Source organism: Schistocerca cancellata, chromosome 1, assembly GCF_023864275.1.
Source record: "Schistocerca cancellata isolate TAMUIC-IGC-003103 chromosome 1, iqSchCanc2.1, whole genome shotgun sequence".
Taxonomy (NCBI): domain Eukaryota; kingdom Metazoa; phylum Arthropoda; class Insecta; order Orthoptera; family Acrididae; genus Schistocerca; species Schistocerca cancellata.
In genome coordinates this window covers 287,654,049-287,674,182 of record NC_064626.1, presented here as the reverse complement: position 1 = coordinate 287,674,182, position 20,134 = coordinate 287,654,049, and the positions used below count along the sequence as shown (strand labels likewise).

The 20,134-nt window shown below is 43.8% G+C and overlaps 1 protein-coding gene across 1 annotated transcript in view; it reads left to right on the top strand.

Annotated features, from left to right (window-relative positions):
* The window catches only part of LOC126170472 (11-beta-hydroxysteroid dehydrogenase type 2-like), a gene marked incomplete at its 3' end in the record, with an annotated part of 61,888 nt that extends 43,620 nt beyond the window's left edge, over window positions 1–18,268 (top strand). The window contains exon 5 of the mRNA XM_049920731.1: window positions 18,255–18,268. Within this exon, the coding sequence (XP_049776688.1) occupies window positions 18,255–18,268 (14 nt within the window). The remainder of the gene's footprint in view (window positions 1–18,254) is intronic.
* Window positions 18,269–20,134: the final 1,866 nt, after the last annotated feature.

Here is a 20,134-nt window from a genome sequence, read left to right as displayed (position 1 = left end):
CTTAACTTTCGTGTCCGGTATCGGAGAGCCACGGACCTCGTAGCAATGGGAACAGCCCCTCACACTCCGACCGCGCGTGAACGCCGGCACCGGCACCGGCCAAACTACGCGCCGCGGAGACTTCCTCGCTGCTCACGCGAACCGACCAACTGCGCAGGCCCGGAACCGGTGAAAGGGCCAAGTATACGTCGGCCGTGAGACGACCAACCAGCTGCGTCCCGCTCCAACCTCGCTCCGTCGGACAGTTCATGTGTGTCGCCAGCGGTCGGCGAGCACTGGCTGTCGGCGCCTCACCGGCGCTCTGTCCCCGCCTTCACTGCTGCTGCGTCTGGACTTCACTGCTGGTCCGTCTCCAACTGACTGCCAGACACACGACGACCCGGAAATACTATCGGTCGCTCCAGACATGGTACGACAGTGCACTTATCGATACGTGCTGCTGCTGCCGCTCACGGCAAGTAAGGCAGGAAGTTAGTGACGCCAGTAAATGGAATAAGATAACGAGGCGGCAGTACCGTAATAGAAGATGACAAACAATAACTGGGATAAACACAAGCCGTGCACGGCTCAGTACGTTACGAGTAAATAGAGTCCATATGGTTGGCCTGAGGTTTTACCTCAAGACTACATGTCTATCAGTGGGCTCTTTGGTTTGGCAGAGTGTTAAGTCGGAGCCATCACAGAGTTGTAGGGGGAGTCAGTAGAGGAGCTGATGGACAGGCAGTGTTCACTAGCAACAGACAGGGAGTAGGGCTGGCTGCATGTGTAAGGACTGCCTTGAAGGAGCGTCGCGGGCAACGAGCGCATCTGGGCTGCAGTGGTGGCTTTAGACAGACGAGTTGCTGTCGAAACACTACGCAGGAGTAGCTGTCGCATGGCAGAACTGGATTTCGGTCAGGGCAATGTGTGGCGCCTCATGGAATTTCTTGCAGTACTGAATCCGTGTAAGATTCTCTGCTGGCCGCTACCCACATTGGTGAACCGCTTTATTTGGACGTTACTGGTTTGGAAGTTGTTCCTCAGTTCTCACCATTAGTGATTACTGTTAAAGCTCCGCTGCCCACACTAACTGTATTTTCCTATACCACATCTGCATAGTTGTTATTTGGTCTTACTTGGTTCTACCAGCATTCTTAGACCCCTCCAGAGTGATACATTCAACGGAACTCCCTAATTAATAGTTGGAAATTGTAATTCTGTGTCTTCTGCTCCTGAAATGAAGCTGATCTGGAAGACAGTGTGTTCACCGTTTGAGGGTGGCTCAGTGCAACCTTATTATTGTCAAATTGTTAACATGAGTTTAAAGTTTGAGAGGTTTAGTTCCGCTTTGAAAGGAGGTTTCAGCGTAACTTTACAATTGTAAACTGTGCTTGAACTTTTGAAGAGTTTCTTAACTCATCTTTTAAGGCGCCTCAGGATACATATTTTTCTATTTTAACCCACCGTTTAAATGTGGTTTATAGTTATTTTTACATAATACACTCCTGGAAATTGAAATAAGAACACCGTGAATTCATTGTCCCAGGAAGGGGAAACTTTATTGACACATTCCTGGGGTCAGATACATCACATAATCACACTGACAGAAGCACAGGCACATAGACACAGGCAACAGAGCATGCACAATGTCGGCACTAGTACAGTGTATATCCACCTTTCGCAGCAATGCAGGCTGCTATTCTCCCATGGAGACGATCGTAGAGATGCTGGATGTAGTCCTGTGGAACGGCTTGCCATGCCATTTCCACCTGGCGCCTCAGTTGGACCAGCGTTCCTGCTGGACGTGCAGACCGCGTGAGACGACGCTTCATCCAGTCCCAAACATGCTCAATGGGGGACAGATCCGGAGATCTTGCTGGCCAGGGTAGTTGACTTACACCTTCTAGAGCACGTTGGGTGGCACGGGATACATGCGGACGTGCATTGTCCTGTTGGAACAGCAAGTTCCCTTGCCGGTCTAGGAATGGTAGAACGATGGGTTCGATGACGGTTTGGATGTACCGTGCACTATTCAGCGTCCCCTCGACGATCACCAGTGGTGTACGGCCAGTGTAGGAGATCGCTCCCCACACCATGATGCCGGGTGTTGGCCCTGTGTGCCTCGGTCGTATGCAGTCCTGATTGTGGCGCTCACCTGCACGACGCCAAACACGCATACGACCATCATTGGCACCAAGGCAGAAGCGACTCTCATCGCTGAAGACGACACGTCTCCATTCGTCCCTCCATTCACGCCTGTCGCGACACCACTGGAGGTGGGCTGCACGATGTTGGGGCGTGAGCGGAAGACGGCCTAACGGTGTGCGGGACCGTAGCCCAGCTTCATGGAGACGGTTGCGAGTGGTCCTCGCCGATACCCCAGGAGCAACAGTGTCCCTAATTTGCTGGGAAGTGGCGGTGCGGTCCCGTACGGCACTGCGTAGGATCCTACGGTCTTGGCGTGCATCCGTGCGTCGCTGCGGTCCGGTCCCAGGTCGACGGGCACGTGCACCTTCCGCCGACCACTGGCGACAACATCGATGTACTGTGGAGACCTCACGCCCCACGTGTTGAGCAATTCGGCGGTACGTCCACCCGGCCTCCCGCGTGCCCACTATACGCCCTCGCTCAAAGTCCGTCAACTGCACATACGGTTCACGTCCACGCTGTCGCGGCATGCTACCAGTGTTAAAGACTGCGATGGAGCTCCGTATGCCACGGCAAACTGGCTGACACTGACGGCGGCGGTGCACAAATGCTGCGCAGCTAGCGCCATTCGACGGCCAACACCGCGGTTCCTGGTGTGTCCGCTGTGCCGTGCGTGTGATCATTGCTTGTACAGCCCTCTCGCAGTGTCCGGAGCAAGTATGGTGGGTCTGACACACCGGTGTCAATGTGTTCTTTTTTCCATTTCCAGGAGTGTATGAAGATCTATTTAAAGTTTTGAAAAGCTTTTAATCCAGCCTGTAAAGTTTGCTCATTTGAATTGTTGCCTTCGTAAGCACTGACTTAAACTAAATTTTAAAGTTTTGTTAACCGTAAGTCTTAATTGCTTGGTTCACACTAGCCTGTTGTTTAGCAGAAGTAAGAGTATGATGTATTAATTACTGTTTGGTGTATTTAGATAAACTCAATTAGTCTGTGTAAAATTGCTGAAGTTGTTCCAAGTGTACCCCGGTGCCTAGGCCAATTAGAAGAACCAACTCGTGATCGCCATGTCATGCACTGTTCTTAACATTGTGAGAAAATTTCCTTCCATCTAATCAATGAGCAAATAGTTGATGAGCAGCAGAATCTTGTTCTGCGCCGAGTTGAGTCACGCCAGATTAATATTGTAAATGGGCCGCACACTACCACATTTTGTTGAAGCCTAAGTAAATTTATGGATCCTGTGTGTTCGTATATTTTCAAGTATCCGAATTTTCTTGTTTTACTACATTGAAAAATGTTTAATGTTTTATGATTTCGCCAATTGATATTTTGCTTTAGTTAAAGTCTGTCTAAACATTCGTTCCAAGTCTTTGTTTTATGGTTCAGATTGCTAAGCTTGTCTCTAACGCTGTATTTTGATTAATTTTTTTATACATGCTACCAGTGTATGCTGTTCCAAGCGTCTCCGCAAATAAGAAAAAGAGTGTGTTTTTCGTGTTTCTCCGACTTGGGTTCAGACCTTCCGTTCGAGCAGCTTGTGCCCCGCTTACCTTCCATACGACCTCTTGTACTGCTGCCAGATCGCATATCCAGAGCACTCCTGTGAGGAGTGCCCGGGTTGGCTTTTCCCACTTCACAGCATGTGAAGGTTGCTGAGTGTGGACGGGCTACGCCTGTAACCGAAATCGCAGATCTGAAGATGGTTCTAGAGGAACCGAAACCGGTCATGTGAATAAATATTTTGCAATCAAGACGGATTATAAGTAACATTGCATAAAAAAGTGATTGCGGCATCCCTGCAGACATTATGTCTGTTTTTGCAAAATAAATCGAGTTCTCCGAAAACGCCAAGTGAAGACCAACTAAAACACGGTAACTGCTAGATAGTGTCAAAGACGATCTCGGACTAAAAATATTCGGGGTCTATCAGATACCCTTCCAGTGTGGCAAGACAATATAGCTCAGACGCTGTGTATAGTCTGAGATCATTGGCGATAACACCAATGACACATACGATTGCAGCAGCAGCACATATGGGCAGTCAAGGATCATTGCCTACCGGAATTACATGGAACGGATTATAACCCTACTAGCGTAATGACACAGACGTCTAATATCTTGGACGGTGTTATTAAATAGTCGAGTAAGGGTACCGTTGAGCAGTCGTGGTAGTGGCTACATCTTTAGTAGGGAACTGGATCCCGCAATGAATGTGAGGTAGGGGTTGGGTTGGATTTTTTGGGTGGAAGAGACCAAAAAGCTAGGTTATCGGTCTAATTGGATTAGGGAAGGACGGGGAAGGAAGTCGGCCGTGCCCTTTCAAAGGAACCATCCCGGCATTTGCCTGGAGTGATTTAGGGAAATCACGGAAAACCTAAATCAGGATGGTCGGACGCGGGATTGAACCGTGCTAACCACTGCGCCACCTCGCTCGGTTTGATTAAGAAGAGGAAGGACATATCCCGTAACGAGCTGGTTGTAGGGGCTGCCGGAGAAAGGGGAGAGGTGCCGCCATCATGCGTACCTGGCTACGAATCGACGGCGCAGTAGTACGTCGGCGGGAGGAATGTGGAGGAGATGCTATGCACTGACAGCGGACAGACCGGCAGGGCGGAGGGATTGTGGGAAGAGATGAAAGACCATGCCAACCTCAGGTCAGTCTGCGAACACCAAATGGCAATTTGCACATACAAGACATGCCACAGTACCCTTAGGGGGCATAACAACCGTTGGACATTAACAAATAGCAGAATGAGTCTACTCAAACAAAAGACGACTCTTACGTAGCATCTCCAGACTGCCGAGGCTAACACCCAGTGACGAGTACGGTCTATGACACACTGGGGTGGAGTCACTGGAGATCAGACTGACCAGACTTAGAGCAGACTACAGAAGACACACAATAACGAAACGTCCAGACATGGAAGACGTCCTGACAACGAGACCACGTACAAACAGACGACCCACATTCAGATATACACAAGCAGCGAACACAGTAGCCAACAGCACCAGCAAAGGATAACTGGACCTTGCCGCCAGTATGGAACTCTTAATCCGAGAGGTCCCACTACCTCCCCTCGCCCCCCCCCCCCTCCCGCCCCCGGTTAGACCAAAACCGAGACAACTAACCACACAACACACACATACACATGCACATGCACACGCACATATTAGAGTTAAATTAGCCATAAAACCTAGGGTAGATTAAAAGTTAGTAACTGCCCATTACTGCCTCTCTCCATATGGCGAGCGAGGTTTCCTCCCCCCCCCCCCCCCCGTCGAAGGTTCGAGTCCTCCCTTGGGATGGGTGTGTGTGTGTGGATATTGTCCTCAGAGTAAGTCAGTTTAAGTTAGATTAAGTAGTGGGTAAGCTTAGGGGTCGATGACCTCAGCATTTTGGTACCATAAGACCTTACCACAAATTTCCAATTTTTTCCATATATTGACCGTAGGACGTGGCGGAGAATCGAGGGTAGCTGTGACAGGCAACAAATTCTCAATTGTACTCCAAATTCAAATGTAAATTATGCTAAAATTATCCCCGCCTCGCACCAATAGCTGACCACTATTAGCATAGTATTGTAAAACGGCACAAAAAGAGCAATAAATGTATCTCCTATCATGGCACACATGTACGTATACGCCAACGATACTACTGCTATGTATAACTTAGTCTTTAATTTATATAACTACTCCCGAACCCCATGTACCCGAGTTACTCCTTAGTTTTAGTACTTTGCTCGATTTGCGAACTGGTTTAAACAGTAGCCTAAGAGAACGCGACCAACACAGACACACTCAAAATAAATATAACACCACACACTTACATCAAAACACGTAAATGGGTCACCTCCAAACATTTAGCACTAATTTTATTGATTCAGTACCGTCACTAAATTATTTGTAGCGAACTGATATGTTAAGTATCCCTTTCAACTTCAAACTGATAACGATTGAAACCTGAGGTCTCCTTTTATTAATTCATCAACATTCTACTGCTTTACTAATTTTATAATTTACGCATGCAGAGTACTGTATTGTTTTTCAATATCACGTTCAAAGCTAGTTTCATTTTTGTTTTGTCAGAATTTATTAACTGTACTTTTGCATGAAATATGAATCATCATCATTTAACAGTTCCAGTTTCCCGGGTAATGAGCCTCTTCCATTTCGTCCTCTCGAAACACACCTGTTCACGGAGAACATCATCCACTGGTCACTAGATCAGCCTCAATCAAGTCCCACCATCGGGTTCGAGGCCTTCCTATGAAACATGAATAAGTAAAGAAAAAAATTGTACGGTAAAAGGCGGAGAAGCGTAATCCAAGCCCTCAAGCAGCTCTCCCGTCCCCGTCAGGGAAGGGGGAGAAAAAAAAAGACTGATCAATCAGCTCATTAGCGGACCTGCTCTTAGCAACGTGCTCACCTGCCACAATACTGCCCCCGTTGGACACTGACATCCGACGGTTCACCTGTGAACTATTTCTTTATAACGAAATTAGAGTGTGGCAACAGACATCATCAACGGCAGGCATAAGGAAATAAATAGTGCTGGAAAACTATTCAGACTCAAACATCATAAAAATAACACAATAAAATAAATAATGTCGTATAAACTCGGTCACAGTTTAAGCAATAGATGTATGCAACATGAACTGAATAACGCTGGAAACTAAGTCGTTAATAAACATAGTAAAGGAGTATAATAAAAATGTGTAATGTTGTACAAACTCGTTTACAATTTAAAATTAGATACATTTGTAACATAGTCTTACATTTAAGAGCGTCTAATGAGACGTGCGACGAGGTGGCACTTAAGTATTGGAAGTGAGACATTAAAAAACTGAATACATTCTCATAGGATTTTTCGAGCTGGAAAATCGTTCGTCACTGTGAAATTGTGCAATGTGTTCGAAACACTCAGGAAAACGCATACTGTACACTGTGTATATACAAGACCCAAGAGGGAACAATAAGAATGGAATGCCAAGAAGAAGTGTTCGGGTTAAAATGGATGTAAGATAGGTATGTAGTCTTTCGCCGCTACTGTGTAACCTATACATAGGTACTGTATGAGAAAGGTTCAAGAATGATATTAAAACTGAAGGTGAAATAACATCAATGAGAAGATTCGCAGATCATGTTACTATTTTAAATGAACATGAAGATAATTGGAAGCCCTTTTGAATGGCCTGAACAGTCGAATGAGTACGGAATACGGAGTGAGTTCAAAACGCATCACCCATGCTCAAATACGAGTATAGTCAGACGTGTCACAAGAGTAAACCGACCAAAACACGTCACCCACACTCACATACAGTCCGTCGTGTCTTAAGAATAAACCGAAGAAAGACGAAAGTGATGAGGATTAGAAGATATGAGATTGGGAACTTGAAGTAAGGAATTCTGCTACCTTGGAAGCAAAACAACGGATGGCGGACGAAGCAAGCAATAAATTTGAGAAAGAAATTTCTGAGAATGTAAGTTTGGAGCACAGACTTGCATGGAAGTGAATCATGATTTGTGTGAACATCGGAAAAGCAGACTCGAAGAATTTGAGATGTGGTGCTACAGAATTATGTTGAACATTAGGTGGACTGATACGGTAGGATGTGGTTCTCCACAGAAGTGGCAAGGACAGGAATACATGGAAAACATTAACAAAAAAGGAAGAGGATGATAAACATGTGTTTTAGACATCCATTGTACTGGAGGGAGCTTTAGGGTGTAAAAAGTATAGTGGAAGACAGAATTTGGAATAGACGCAAATAAGTAATTGAGGAGGAACAGTGTAAGTGCTACTCTGAGACGAAGAGGTTGGCACAGGAGAGGAATTCACGGATGGGCTGCGTCAAACCAGTCGGGAGACGATAAAAAAATAACTATAAAGTGGTATGAGACTCGGACATCTGTACATGACACCTGCCCAAAACATGACTGACCCACATCGCTGCTTAAACGGTGGGATTGCATATCGGCGCCTCCACCTTCTCCCACGGCTGTCACCTGAAGTCGGAGAAGAGTGCAAGATGTCAGGACCCAGGTTCCATTCCCTGTGTTCCATTGCCCACCTCCTTTGAGAACCACGGCATTGGGGGTTCTTACTGCTGTTGATGGATTCCTGGAGTCCAGATTGATCGTGTACAGACCGTTTCGTATTGTCTAGGTCGACACTGCCAGCCAAGTTTTCTCCAAATCAGTAGTTTCCAGTTTTTGTAGGTCGCTGACGGCGTTCACCGTGTGTGACGCCTATGAGGCAGATCATCAGTGTTTTGTGTCTCACAATAGCGGCTGAGTACTAGAATAGTGATACTGTGCGTAGACCGACTGGAGGACAACTTCATGTGCTGACAAACCGTCTTGCCGTAAACTGCATTGTCTGAGAGCAGATGTCGTCAGTTCATTCGTATAATCACCTGCAAATTATTGACTATATCCTATAATTAGTGACCCTCTTGAACTTGATGTTACGTCACATCAAACTGATCTTCCTGCAAGCTCTCGAAGAAACGATCACAGTGTTTCCTCGCAAGATGCCATTCGTGACGTGCTGACAGAGTGAACAACTTACGCAATCCCCAGTGTCCTGTTCACGGTTGGAACACAGCACGCCCCACCGGACTGCACTGAGAATGGAGAAGTAATTACTTGTACCTCCTTCACACAGATAGCGATTTCCTGTGGTCAAAAGAGTGTTGAAAAGGAAGTTTCCGATAGTGAAACAACCACACACACACACACACGGATCTGCAACGTATTGACGCATAGTGCAGGAAATGGCAATTGAATCTCAATGTAGACAAGTGTAATGTGCTGCGAATACATAGAAAGAAAGATCCTTTATCATTTAGCTACAATACAGCAGGTCAGCAACTGGTAGCAATTAATTCCATAAATTATCTGGGAGTAGGCATTAGAAGTGATTTAAAATGGAATGACCATATAAAATTATTCGTCGGTAAAGCAGATGCCAGACTGAGATTCATTGGAAGAATCCTAAGGAAATGCAATCCAAAAACAAAGAAAGTAGGCTACAGTACACTTGTTCGCCCACTGCTTGAATACTGCTCACTGGTGTGGGATCCGTACCATATAGGGTTGATACAAGAGATAGATAAGATCCAATAGAGAGTAGCGCGCTTCGTTACAGGATCATTTAGTAATCGCGGAAGCGTTACGGAGATGACAGATAAACTCCAGTGGAAGACACTGCAAGAGAGACCCTCAGTAGCTCGGTACGGGCTTTTGTTGAACTTTCGAGAACATACCTTCACCGAGGAGTCAAGCAGTATATTGCTTCCTCCTACGTATATCTCGCGAAGAGACCACGAGGATAAAATCAGAGAGATTAGAACCCACACAGAGGCATACCGACAATTTTTCTTTCCACGAACAATACGAGACTGGAACAGAAGGGAGAACCGATAGAGGTACTCAAAGTACCCTACGCCACACACCGTCAGGTGGCTTGCGAAGTATGGATGTAGATGCAGATGTAGATGTAGTGTCAACAGTTCATGAGCAAGGGTATTCAAACTACCGTAGCTCAAACCATTTCGCTATGCTTATTGAAACCAATCTCATTATGTTCCCTGAAGCATATTTAAACTATACCACAGGTTTAAACGTGCAACACCGGTTTCAAATAGAAACAATATTGTTACTCTTTGTTCAAAGAAAACCGAATTGTTATCCTACCTAAATCTTTTTTCTATGCTTTTTTAATTTTGGCATCTGAGCAGGACTTACACGTACTTCGCCATACATGTAAGGTTCAACACACTGAGGGGCAACGAAGACATTGGATTTAGTGTCTTACACATCGTCATAAACATAAAATTATAGTAGAATCATATAAGCTGAACGGCGCGTCCAACAAAAGGCATAAAAACGGCGATATATTCTTAAGTTTTTCAAGCCGATGAGTACGGTGGCAAATGTCGGCAAAAGTAACTGATGCTGACCGGACAGCGTAGGAGGCCTGGCGTTCTATCTGCTCTTGCAGCCAAAAGGGAAATGATTGAAATCATCCTCTTCACCACTGTCGCGTAACGGGTACGCGAAAGAACTTACCCCCTTCTAACAGCCGTGTACCGCAAGTCTCTAGAGGAGCGGAAGGTTCCAAATGATTAGGAAAAAAGCACAGGTAGTCCCAGTTTTCAAGAAGGGTCGTCGAGCAGATGCGCAAAACTATAGACCTATATCTCTGACGTCGATCTGTTGTAGAATTTTAGAACATGTTTTTTGCTCGCGTATCATGTCGCTTTTGGAAACCCAGAATCTACTCTGTAGGAATCAACATGGATTCCGGAAACAGCGATCGTGTGAGACCCAACTCGCTTTATTTGTTCATGAGACCCAGAAAATATTAGATACAGGCTATTTTCCTTGACTTCCGGAAGGCATTCGATACAGTTCCGCACTATCGCCTGATAAACAAAGTAAGAGCCTACGGAATATCCGACCAGCTGCGTGGCTGGATTGAAGAGTTTTTAGCAAACAGAACACAGCATGTTGTTATCAATGGAGAGACGTCTACAGACGTTAAGGTAACCTCTGGCGTGCCACTGGGGAGTGTTATGGGATCAGTGCTTTTCACAATATATATAAATGACCTAGAAGATAGTGTCGGAAGTTCCATGCGGCTTTTCGCGGATGATGCTGTAGTACACAGAGAAGTTGCAGCAGTAGAAAATTGTAGCGAAATGCAGGAAGATCTGCAGCGGATAGGCACTTGGTGCAGGAAGTGGCAACTGACCCTTAACATAGGTAAATGTAATGTATTGCGAATACATAGAAAGAAGGATCCTTTATTGTATGATTATATGATAGCGGAACAAACACTGGTGGCAGTTACTTCTGTAAAATATCTGGGAGTATGCGTGCGGAGCGATTTGAAGTGGAATGATCATATAAAATTAATTGTTGGTAAGGCGGGTACCAGGTTGAGATTCATTGGGAGAGTCCTTAGAAAATGTAGTCCATCAACAAAGGAGGTGGCTTACAAAACATTCGTTCGACCTATACTTGAGTATTGCTCATCAGTGTGGGATCCGTACCAGATCGGGTTGACGGAGGAGGTAGAGAAGATCCAAAGAAGAGCGGCGCGTTTCGTCACAGTGTTATTTGGTAACCGTGATAGCGTTACGGAGATGTTTAGCAAACTCAAGTGGCAGACTCTGCAAGAGAGGCGCTCTGCATCGCGGTGTAGCTTGCTCGCCAGGTTTCGAGAGGGTGCGTTTCTGGATGAGGTATCGAATATATTGCTTCCCCCTACTTATACCTCCCGAGGAGGTCACGAATGTAAAATTAGAGAGATTTGAGCGCGCACGGAGGCTTTCAGACAGTCGTTCTTCCCGCGAACCATTCGCGACTGGAACAGAAAAGGGAGGTAATGAGAGTGGCACGTAAAGTGCCCTCCGCCACACACCGTTGGGTGACTTGCGGAGTTTAAATGTAGATGTAGATGTAGATGTATGTGACCAGCCCAGTAGATGTGAATGCTTCATGTAACGGCTGCGGTTGAATGTCGGGCGCGTTTTGCTATCCGTGCGTCTTCTGGAGCGTTGGCTGGTAAGAACCTCCTTATTCTTTAACAGTCCGCTAAATTCTCAGAATCCCTTCGCAACACACCACCTCAAATGCTCCGCTTCGCATGAATTCCTCTCCTGTTGTCCCACTTCCATACGATGCTATGGTCCAGAAGCACTTTCTGAGAAACAGTAAACGAATATTAATATTTTATTTCTCCCTGCGCTTGCAGTGTTCGATAAACTAGATCCAGTTCAAATAGGTATCTGGAATGGACATAAGTTCCCGAATGTTGTCAGATTTCTCCGGTCAATAGAATATTCTTAGCGTTCGTTCTACCACTAAGCTCCTCGAATTACAGCTATACTCTCTCTCCAAGCTTGTCTAATCTACAGCATGGCACTTAACTAGAACAATACGCACGTCTGCTAAGCTCACTTTTCCATTCAGCATAACATTTTGATTCTACACACACGTGATCATATGTTCAAAATCGTGTATCTTCGAAAGTTCTTGACCGATTGCTTTGAAATTTAGACACGACATGGCAGTCGAATACTCAGGTGTTTTATATACCTACTGGAACGTCATCTGATACATATGTGATATATATATGAAATAAAAGGGGAGACGTTATAAAACTGTAAATGTTTGTATTTTCAGAATCGTGCATCTCCGAAAGTTCTTCGTCGATTGCTTTGTAACTTTGACACAACGTTCACTTCAAATACAGACCTGTTTTTAGGCACGTAATTCTTTAATATACGATGTTTCTTATATTTATATGTAACTTAGTGAGATTTTTAACAACATTTTCCCGTTGTTATATAGGTATGGTATCTGTTACTATAGGTTATCCGTCTTGAGCTGACTGCAATTTAATTAAAAAGAATTACATGAGACGCGATATATTTTTAAGCATCTTCCGTGATTATTCTGCAACTCGGATACATAATTTTGTACAATTTTTGATTTTTTAGTTTAAAAACAGCGTTTTCTTTATAAAGTTGGTCTGCAAGTTACTTACGGTGTTTCTTTACATATTCTGCTCCTTCCCTCCTTGCCAGCAGCGGTTGGCGTCGAAAGGCTTCATTTCACACTTGTACTTGGCAGTTTTTGCCATTCCGAAGAATTTCCTGCGACGCATTATTTATGCTTCACTTATAAACTGTTTCTCGTTCCGCACTGCCACAGCCTTTATGTCTGTTCGCTTGTTTTCGTTCATGTTGTGAGTGTTGCAAACCTGTGAAATGAAACATTTGTATCTTTCGTGTGTGTGTGTGTGTGTGTGTGTTTGCGAGAGAGAGAGAGAGATAGAGTTAGTGCAATTGTCTTGTATGTAGGTAGAGGAGTGGGGATGGGTTGACATTCTTTTTTCTTTGCGGGAGGGGAGGGCGGCGACGGGCCAGGACGGTGATTATAGGACAGAACCTGGTAGGAGAGGGTAGTGGCAAATGGAGCCTGTGGTTATATGTGTACATTTAATGTTACACTACGTGCCAATCAGTTTAAAGAGTGTATGGTTTGCCATGTTGGTCTGATCATTTATAAGTTGTTTTACTTCTGTAATGATTTTTCGGATGTGGTATTTTTCTTGTAAGGTGACAAGGTGTTTTTTGTTGTTGTTTGTCGTTAAGATTTCCGTGTCTGTTGTAAGTAGGCTGTTTAGGTTTTTATGTTGGTAACGCCACGTAGCGCTCTATATGAAAATCACTGACTGTGCTGTGTGAAGTCTGTGGCTGGTTTGCATTGTTGGAATATTTGCTATTGTAGTGTTGGGCAGCTGGATGTCAACAGCGCGTAGCGTTGTGCAGTTGGAGGTGAGCCGCCAGCAGTGGTGGATGTGGGGAGAGAGATGGCATAATTTTGAGAGCGGACGATCTGGACGTGTGTCAATCAGAAAGAGTAAATTTTTAATACTGGATATCATGAACTGCTACATATATGATGACCTTTGAACATTACTAAGGTAAATACCTTGTCTGTCCTCTATCAAAATCTTTCATTTGCTAACTATGCCTATCAGTAGTTAGTGCCTTCAGTAGTTAGAATCCTTTATTTAGCTGGCAGTATTGGCGCTCGCTGTATTGCAGTAGTTCGAGTAACGAAGATTTTTGTGAGGTAAGTGATTCATGAAAGGTATAGGTTATTGTTAGTCAGGGCCATTCTTTTGTAAGGATTATTGAAAGTCAGATTGCGTTGTGCTAAAAATATTGTGTGTCAGTTTAGTGTTGATCAGAATAAGTAAAGAGAGAAATGTCTGAGTACGTTCAGTTCTGCTCAGCTGTTTGAAAATCAAATAACGTAAGAGGTTTTCCAGCATAGTAAAATATAAATTTTCCTATGGGGATGTTTCACTGTGTGTCTGGCTGTAATTTTATGTTGCTGTTGGTGTAAGTGTTCTGCGAAAGTTGAACGATTTGTCTTGCACTTCCAAGCTCTTACATGTTCTTTGTATCTGGGTCAAATATCCTCCTGGTTTGACCTATGTATCTTCCATCACATGTATTGCATTTCATTTGGTATATTCGTGATTTCTCAGAAGATCAGTTTATCCTGTTGTTTTTGGGAAGTGTTCCTGAACTAAGTAGTTGGTTTGGTGTGCTTTTTTATGCCTTGTGTTTTGCAAACATTGGATACTCTGTTTGTGTATTTGCGGTTGTATGTCATTGTGTACGATCTTTTACTTTCTGTTTCTTTCACACTTTGTGTTGTTTCTATTCTTGTATTTTGTGTATTTGGTTGTGTGTGATTTTGTCCTTGTGTGGATGGCAGCTGGGTGTTTGTTCCATCCTTTTTCTTGATTTTCTTGTTCAGCTTTGTTACTGAGTCCTCTTTGTATCCACTGTTTGTGGCTATTTGTATTATGGCATTCATTTCTTTTTTGTAATTGTCTGTATCTAATGGTACTGTGTTTAATCTGTGGAGCATGTATCTAAGTGCTGCCTGCTTTTGAGAACTGGAGTATTCCGATCTCTCATTTGTAAGTGTGTCTGTTGTTGTCAGTTTTCGGTATATGTCAAATGTGTGTTGGTTGTTTTGAATCTTTACCATGATGTCCAAGAAATTTAACTGTCTGGTCAATTTCATTGTTTGGTTCATCTACGAAGCATAAGATGTCATATATATATATATATATATATATATATATATATATATATATATATAAAACCCAGTATAGGATGTTGCAACCATTTGGCACTATTTCGTTGAATATAATCTATCCTACATGGTTCGTAAATATGTTTGCTATGGTTCCTGACACTGGGGATCACACTGGCAATCCTTCACTTTGCAGACAAAATTCATTATTGAATTGAAAATAGTTCTGTTCTGTTATTAGCTCTGTAAGCCCGACTGTTTCTTTGATATATTAATGTGGAAGTGTACTGTGTGTTTTAAGATTTTGTTCTGTAATGTTTATTGTTACAGTTATTGGTATATTGGAATATGTATTCTCTACATCAAATGACAGTAGGGTGGCTGTGTCTGAAACTTGTATGTCTTTTACGTACTGAATCAATTTTGTGTGATTCTTATAGTACTATCCTCTTGTAAGTTGTAGTTTTCTGATTTTCAACATATATCTTGCAAGTTGGTAAGTGGGAGCGTTTCTTTAATTCACAATAGCTGTGCTGGGGAGTGCTTCCTTGATTAGCTGTGGTTGGCATCGGAGAAGGGTGCACATGGATATGTTTGTAGCAGTTTTCTTTTTCCATTGTTTTCTATTGTATGTTGAATGTCTTTCAGAGAGTCCCTCAACTTCGTTTGGAATCTGTTAGCTGGATCTGATTTTAGATTTATAATTTTATTTTCTGTGATGAACTCTTGTGTCTTACTGATGTATTGCTCTTTATCCATGAGAACCACTGTGTTTCCTTTGTCTGCCCTTGCGATGATGGTGTTGTGTTCCTGTGGTTTCTTTCTAAGTTTTGTCAGTATTATGGAATCTGTGTTGTTTCGGTTTCCTCTGTTTTCTTTCATCTGTTTTATTATTTTTTTTATTTCATTACTGACTAACTATCTCGTCCCACCAACGTTTGCCTCACTAGTTTCCTTTCTGTTTTCCTGTGTCAGTTATGAGGTTTTCAATGTATTTTTCGTCTATAAGTGTGTTGACGTTGTATTTCAGACCTTTTTCGAGTAATTTTATTTCTTCTGTATGCAAAACAGTGACACTGATGTTGACAAAGGCTCTGCAATATCGAATGTTTTATTTTCTGTGACTTGTTGACTTTTTTATTCTCTCTTTCTGACTCTCTTCCTATACGAATGCTGAGCTTTTCGATGAAACCATAGGGTGTTAGTTGGAAATTGCATCGCACTGATGCTGGGATGACGATAGTATTGGGTGACAGACACTCCCCACTGCGACCTCAAATTACCGAAGTGTTCGAAACTACTCAAAGAGAACATCCGTTACATGTATTTGACATTTGTTAGCTATGCAGAGGTTATTTAAAACGGAAATACTTATGGAAGAGATGATTTAGATTTCATCTCGAAATGTTTAATTCATTTTATCAACCTCATTTAATCTAAATTCGTTGCCTTATCAGTGCTAAAGTTTTTCAAGTTATTGCACGGCGATGTAGAGTCAGATGTGTGGCATCCATGCCCATTTTTCTGATCTTACCCTATTTGCGTGAACCTCGACTTTTAATTAAGTAAGAGCCGAAGATCAATCGTATCAGGAGACAAGTTAATGTGTGTGTAATTAAGCCCTTCCAATAGTCTCCAAGATGAAATTAAATTACAATTAGCGTTGCCTATTGAGTCAGATCTGGCCACAAGTGCCACAATGTTTAAAATAGCAGTTACACCTCGATAATTCTCATATGAAAGTTGTGACAGTCTGAGGGGATTGCTACAGTGAAACAACCAAGAGATAAACTAAGGGTAAAATGCACCAGAAATTCCTATCCTGCGCTCACCTATGGTAAACTCCTCCTGATACTTTGGTACTTTCTGTTTTAAACTATCTGAAAACTGATAGCTCCTTCATTAGGCAATTTGTGCTGTTGTTTACAAAACATCACCAGCAGTTAAGTTGTAATCGTTACGAGTAGACTATACTTTTTTTCTCAGGGTTTTTGTGTGCTGTGTGACAGTTTTGCTGAAGAATTACACATTTGACGCATTGCTATGGCCATTTTTTTGTTCCTTGTTACACATTCTTATCACAACTGCTTTTCCTTTCACGTTATCAGAAGCAGGAATCGAACCTGCAATGCAACAATTCACTAGTTTAATCATCGTCGCGGCTTTTGAGTCCTATTCTTTGGTCACTGCAAAAAATTCTCTTGCACGGTTTGCTTTTATGATTTGAAAGTATATGCTATTCGCATCTTAAGAAATGTGATTACAAAACGTAAATATCCACAGGTAGTGTCACGTTGTCTTTCCATTTGTGTTATTACGTATTAAAAAATGGCTCTGAGCACTATGGGACTTAACTTCTAAGGTCATCAGTCCCCTAGAACTTAGAACTAATTAAACCTAACTAATCTAAGGACATTACTCACATCCATGCCCGAGGTAGGATTCGAACCTGCGACCGTAGCGGTCGCGCGGTTCCAGACTGTAGCGCCTAGAACCGTATTACGTATTAGATGTAGTGCCAATGCAATAATTCATAAAGAAAACTGTTTTGAAGTATATAATTTTAAAATGAATGTTATTTACTCACAATGTTAATAGTGTCTGGTGATGCTAGAAAGCGTATCACTTTCGGTGAATGATTTTTCTTAGTTATCAGTTCGCTTAAATATAGAGAAACAAAAATATCTATGAGAGCTTCTGAAATCTGTGCATCTGGATATTATCCGTAAATGTTGTAGTAACGTAACGCTATTTCAATGTAACTGTGGAAAGTGCGTATTATCCTCGTAATTTGTGAGAATTTGAGATATTTGGTTTTATTTAAAAAATACCTTTTTTAACGTTATTAAGATGAGTTGAAATTTACTACATAATTCAGTGGGTACTAAATAGCGTTTGTTCGCTAATTTCTTGAAGACAGCAGACAAACATTTGAGATAAATTAATTAGCAGCAATATAGTCATTCACATTATCTAAAAAAGACTGACAACGCTCGGATGGTTTTTCAAATTAACTTTCAATTATTCATTAGAGCTTCTGTCATTCTTTTGAATAGTAATTGGCATGTAATAATGGGACGTCGTATCACTATTTAAATGAAATTTATTTGCACGAATTCAACAACTTATATGAATTCTGATTTTCCAGATTTGCACGATTGTATCCTCCTGCATGGAGTGCAGTCTCTTCACGATGACAACAGCATGCTCGTTCGCATTTATCGACACTGTCGTGTCTCGCTAAATGAAATTCGACCATTTCTATCATCTCCAGCCATGAGATTCGTTCGTATTAAAGTGGATCTCGCTTCTAGGAGCACCGCGAACTGTGTATTGAGACTTTCATTTATGTATGGTGTCCATTTCAAATTAACCATATGAATATTGTTTTACACGTTTTTTTGTAATGTTTTCGTATGATTGCCTGCCAAAAAAAAGACGGAGGGAGAACACTGACGCTAAGATGGAGTTTGTCGTTTGTGATGTTACAGGCAGATTGCCATTTCCGACTGCTTGTCCAAAAGTGCGCTGACGATGTTCATCGACGTCTTGAGAATGGAAATGAAGAAATGGTCCGTCACTGTATGTGCTGTCGAACCGCTATTATATGAGTGAGTATATTACCATATCATATAAGTGTACACCTTGCGTGCGGCAAATGACACGGGCCACCTAAAATACACTCCTGGAAATGGAAAAAAGAACACATTGACACCGGTGTGTCAGACCCACCATACTTGCTCCGGACACTGCGAGAGGGCTGTACAAGCAATGATCACACGCACGGCACAGCGGACACACCAGGAACCGCGGTGTTGGCCGTCGAATGGCGCTAGCTGCGCAGCATTTGTGCACCGCCGCCGTCAGTGTCAGCCAGTTTGCCGTGGCATACGGAGCTCCATCGCAGTCTTTAACACTGGTAGCATGGCGCGACAGCGTGGACGTGAACCGCATGTGCAGTTGACGGACTTTGAGCGAGGGCGTATAGTGGGCATGCGGGAGGCCGGGTGGACGTACCGCCGAATTGCTCAACACCTGGGGCGTGAGGTCTCCACAGTACATCGATGTTGTCGCCAGTGGTCGGCGGAAGGTGCACGTGCCCGTCGACCTGGGACCGGACCGCAGCGACGCACGGATGCACGCCAAGACCGTAGGATCCTACGCAGTGCCGTAGGGGACCGCACCGCCACTTCCCAGCAAATTAGGGACACTGTTGCTCCTGGGGTATCGGCGAGGACCATTCGCAACCGTCTCCATGAAGCTGGGCTACGGTCCCGCACACCGTTAGGCCGTCTTCCGCTCACGCCCCAACATCGTGCAGCCCGCCTCCAGTGGTGTCGCGACAGGCGTGAATGGAGGGACGAATGGAGACGTGTCGTCTTCAGCGATGAGAGTCGCTTCTGCCTTGGTGCCAATGATGGTCGTATGCGTGTATGGCGCCGTGCAGGTGAGCGCCACAATCAGGACTGCATACAACCGAGGCACACAGGGCCAACACCCGGCATCATGGTGTGGGGAGCGATCTCCTACACTGGCCGTACACCACTGGTGATCGTCGAGGGGACACTGAATAGTGCACGGTACATCCAAACCGTCATCGAACCCATCGTTCTACCATTCCTAGACCGGCAAGGGAACTTGCTGTTCCAACAGGACAATGCACGTCCGCATGTATCCCGTGCCACCCAACGTGCTCTAGAAGGTGTAAGTCAACTACCCCGGCCAGCAAGATCTCCGGATCTGTCCCCCATTGAGCATGTTTGGGACTGGATGAAGCGTCGTCTCACGCGGTCTGCACGTCCAGCACGAACGCTGGTCCAACTGAGGCGCCAGGTGGAAATGGCACGGCAAGCCGTTCCACAGGACTACATCCAGCATCTCTACGATCGTCTCCATGGGAGAATAGCAGCCTGCATTGCTGCGAAAGGTGGATATACACTGTACTAGTGCCGACATTGTGCATGCTCTGTTGCCTGTGTCTATGTGCCTGTGGTTCTGTCAGTGTGATCATGTGATGTATCTGACCCCAGGAATGTGTCAATAAAGTTTCCCCTTCCTGGGACAATGAATTCACGGTGTTCTTATTTCAATTTCCAGGAGTGTATATGCAGAATTAGTAAATGTAACGAGTCGTGGTTTCAGCTACGGTATTGCGGACATTATGAAGAGTCTTCTGAAGTACGTAAGTAATTTTTAATGTTTATAGCTGCCGATTTATGACTTTTTTTAACTAAGTTCTTTTCTCTCTGGTGTTAGAGAGAGACTACAAGTGCGGGATTTGATGAAATAGAAACAAGACAGTAGCGCCAAGAAAGACTCTCTCTCCATCAGAAGAGATTGCTATTACGGCTGCCATATTAAGAGTAGTGAC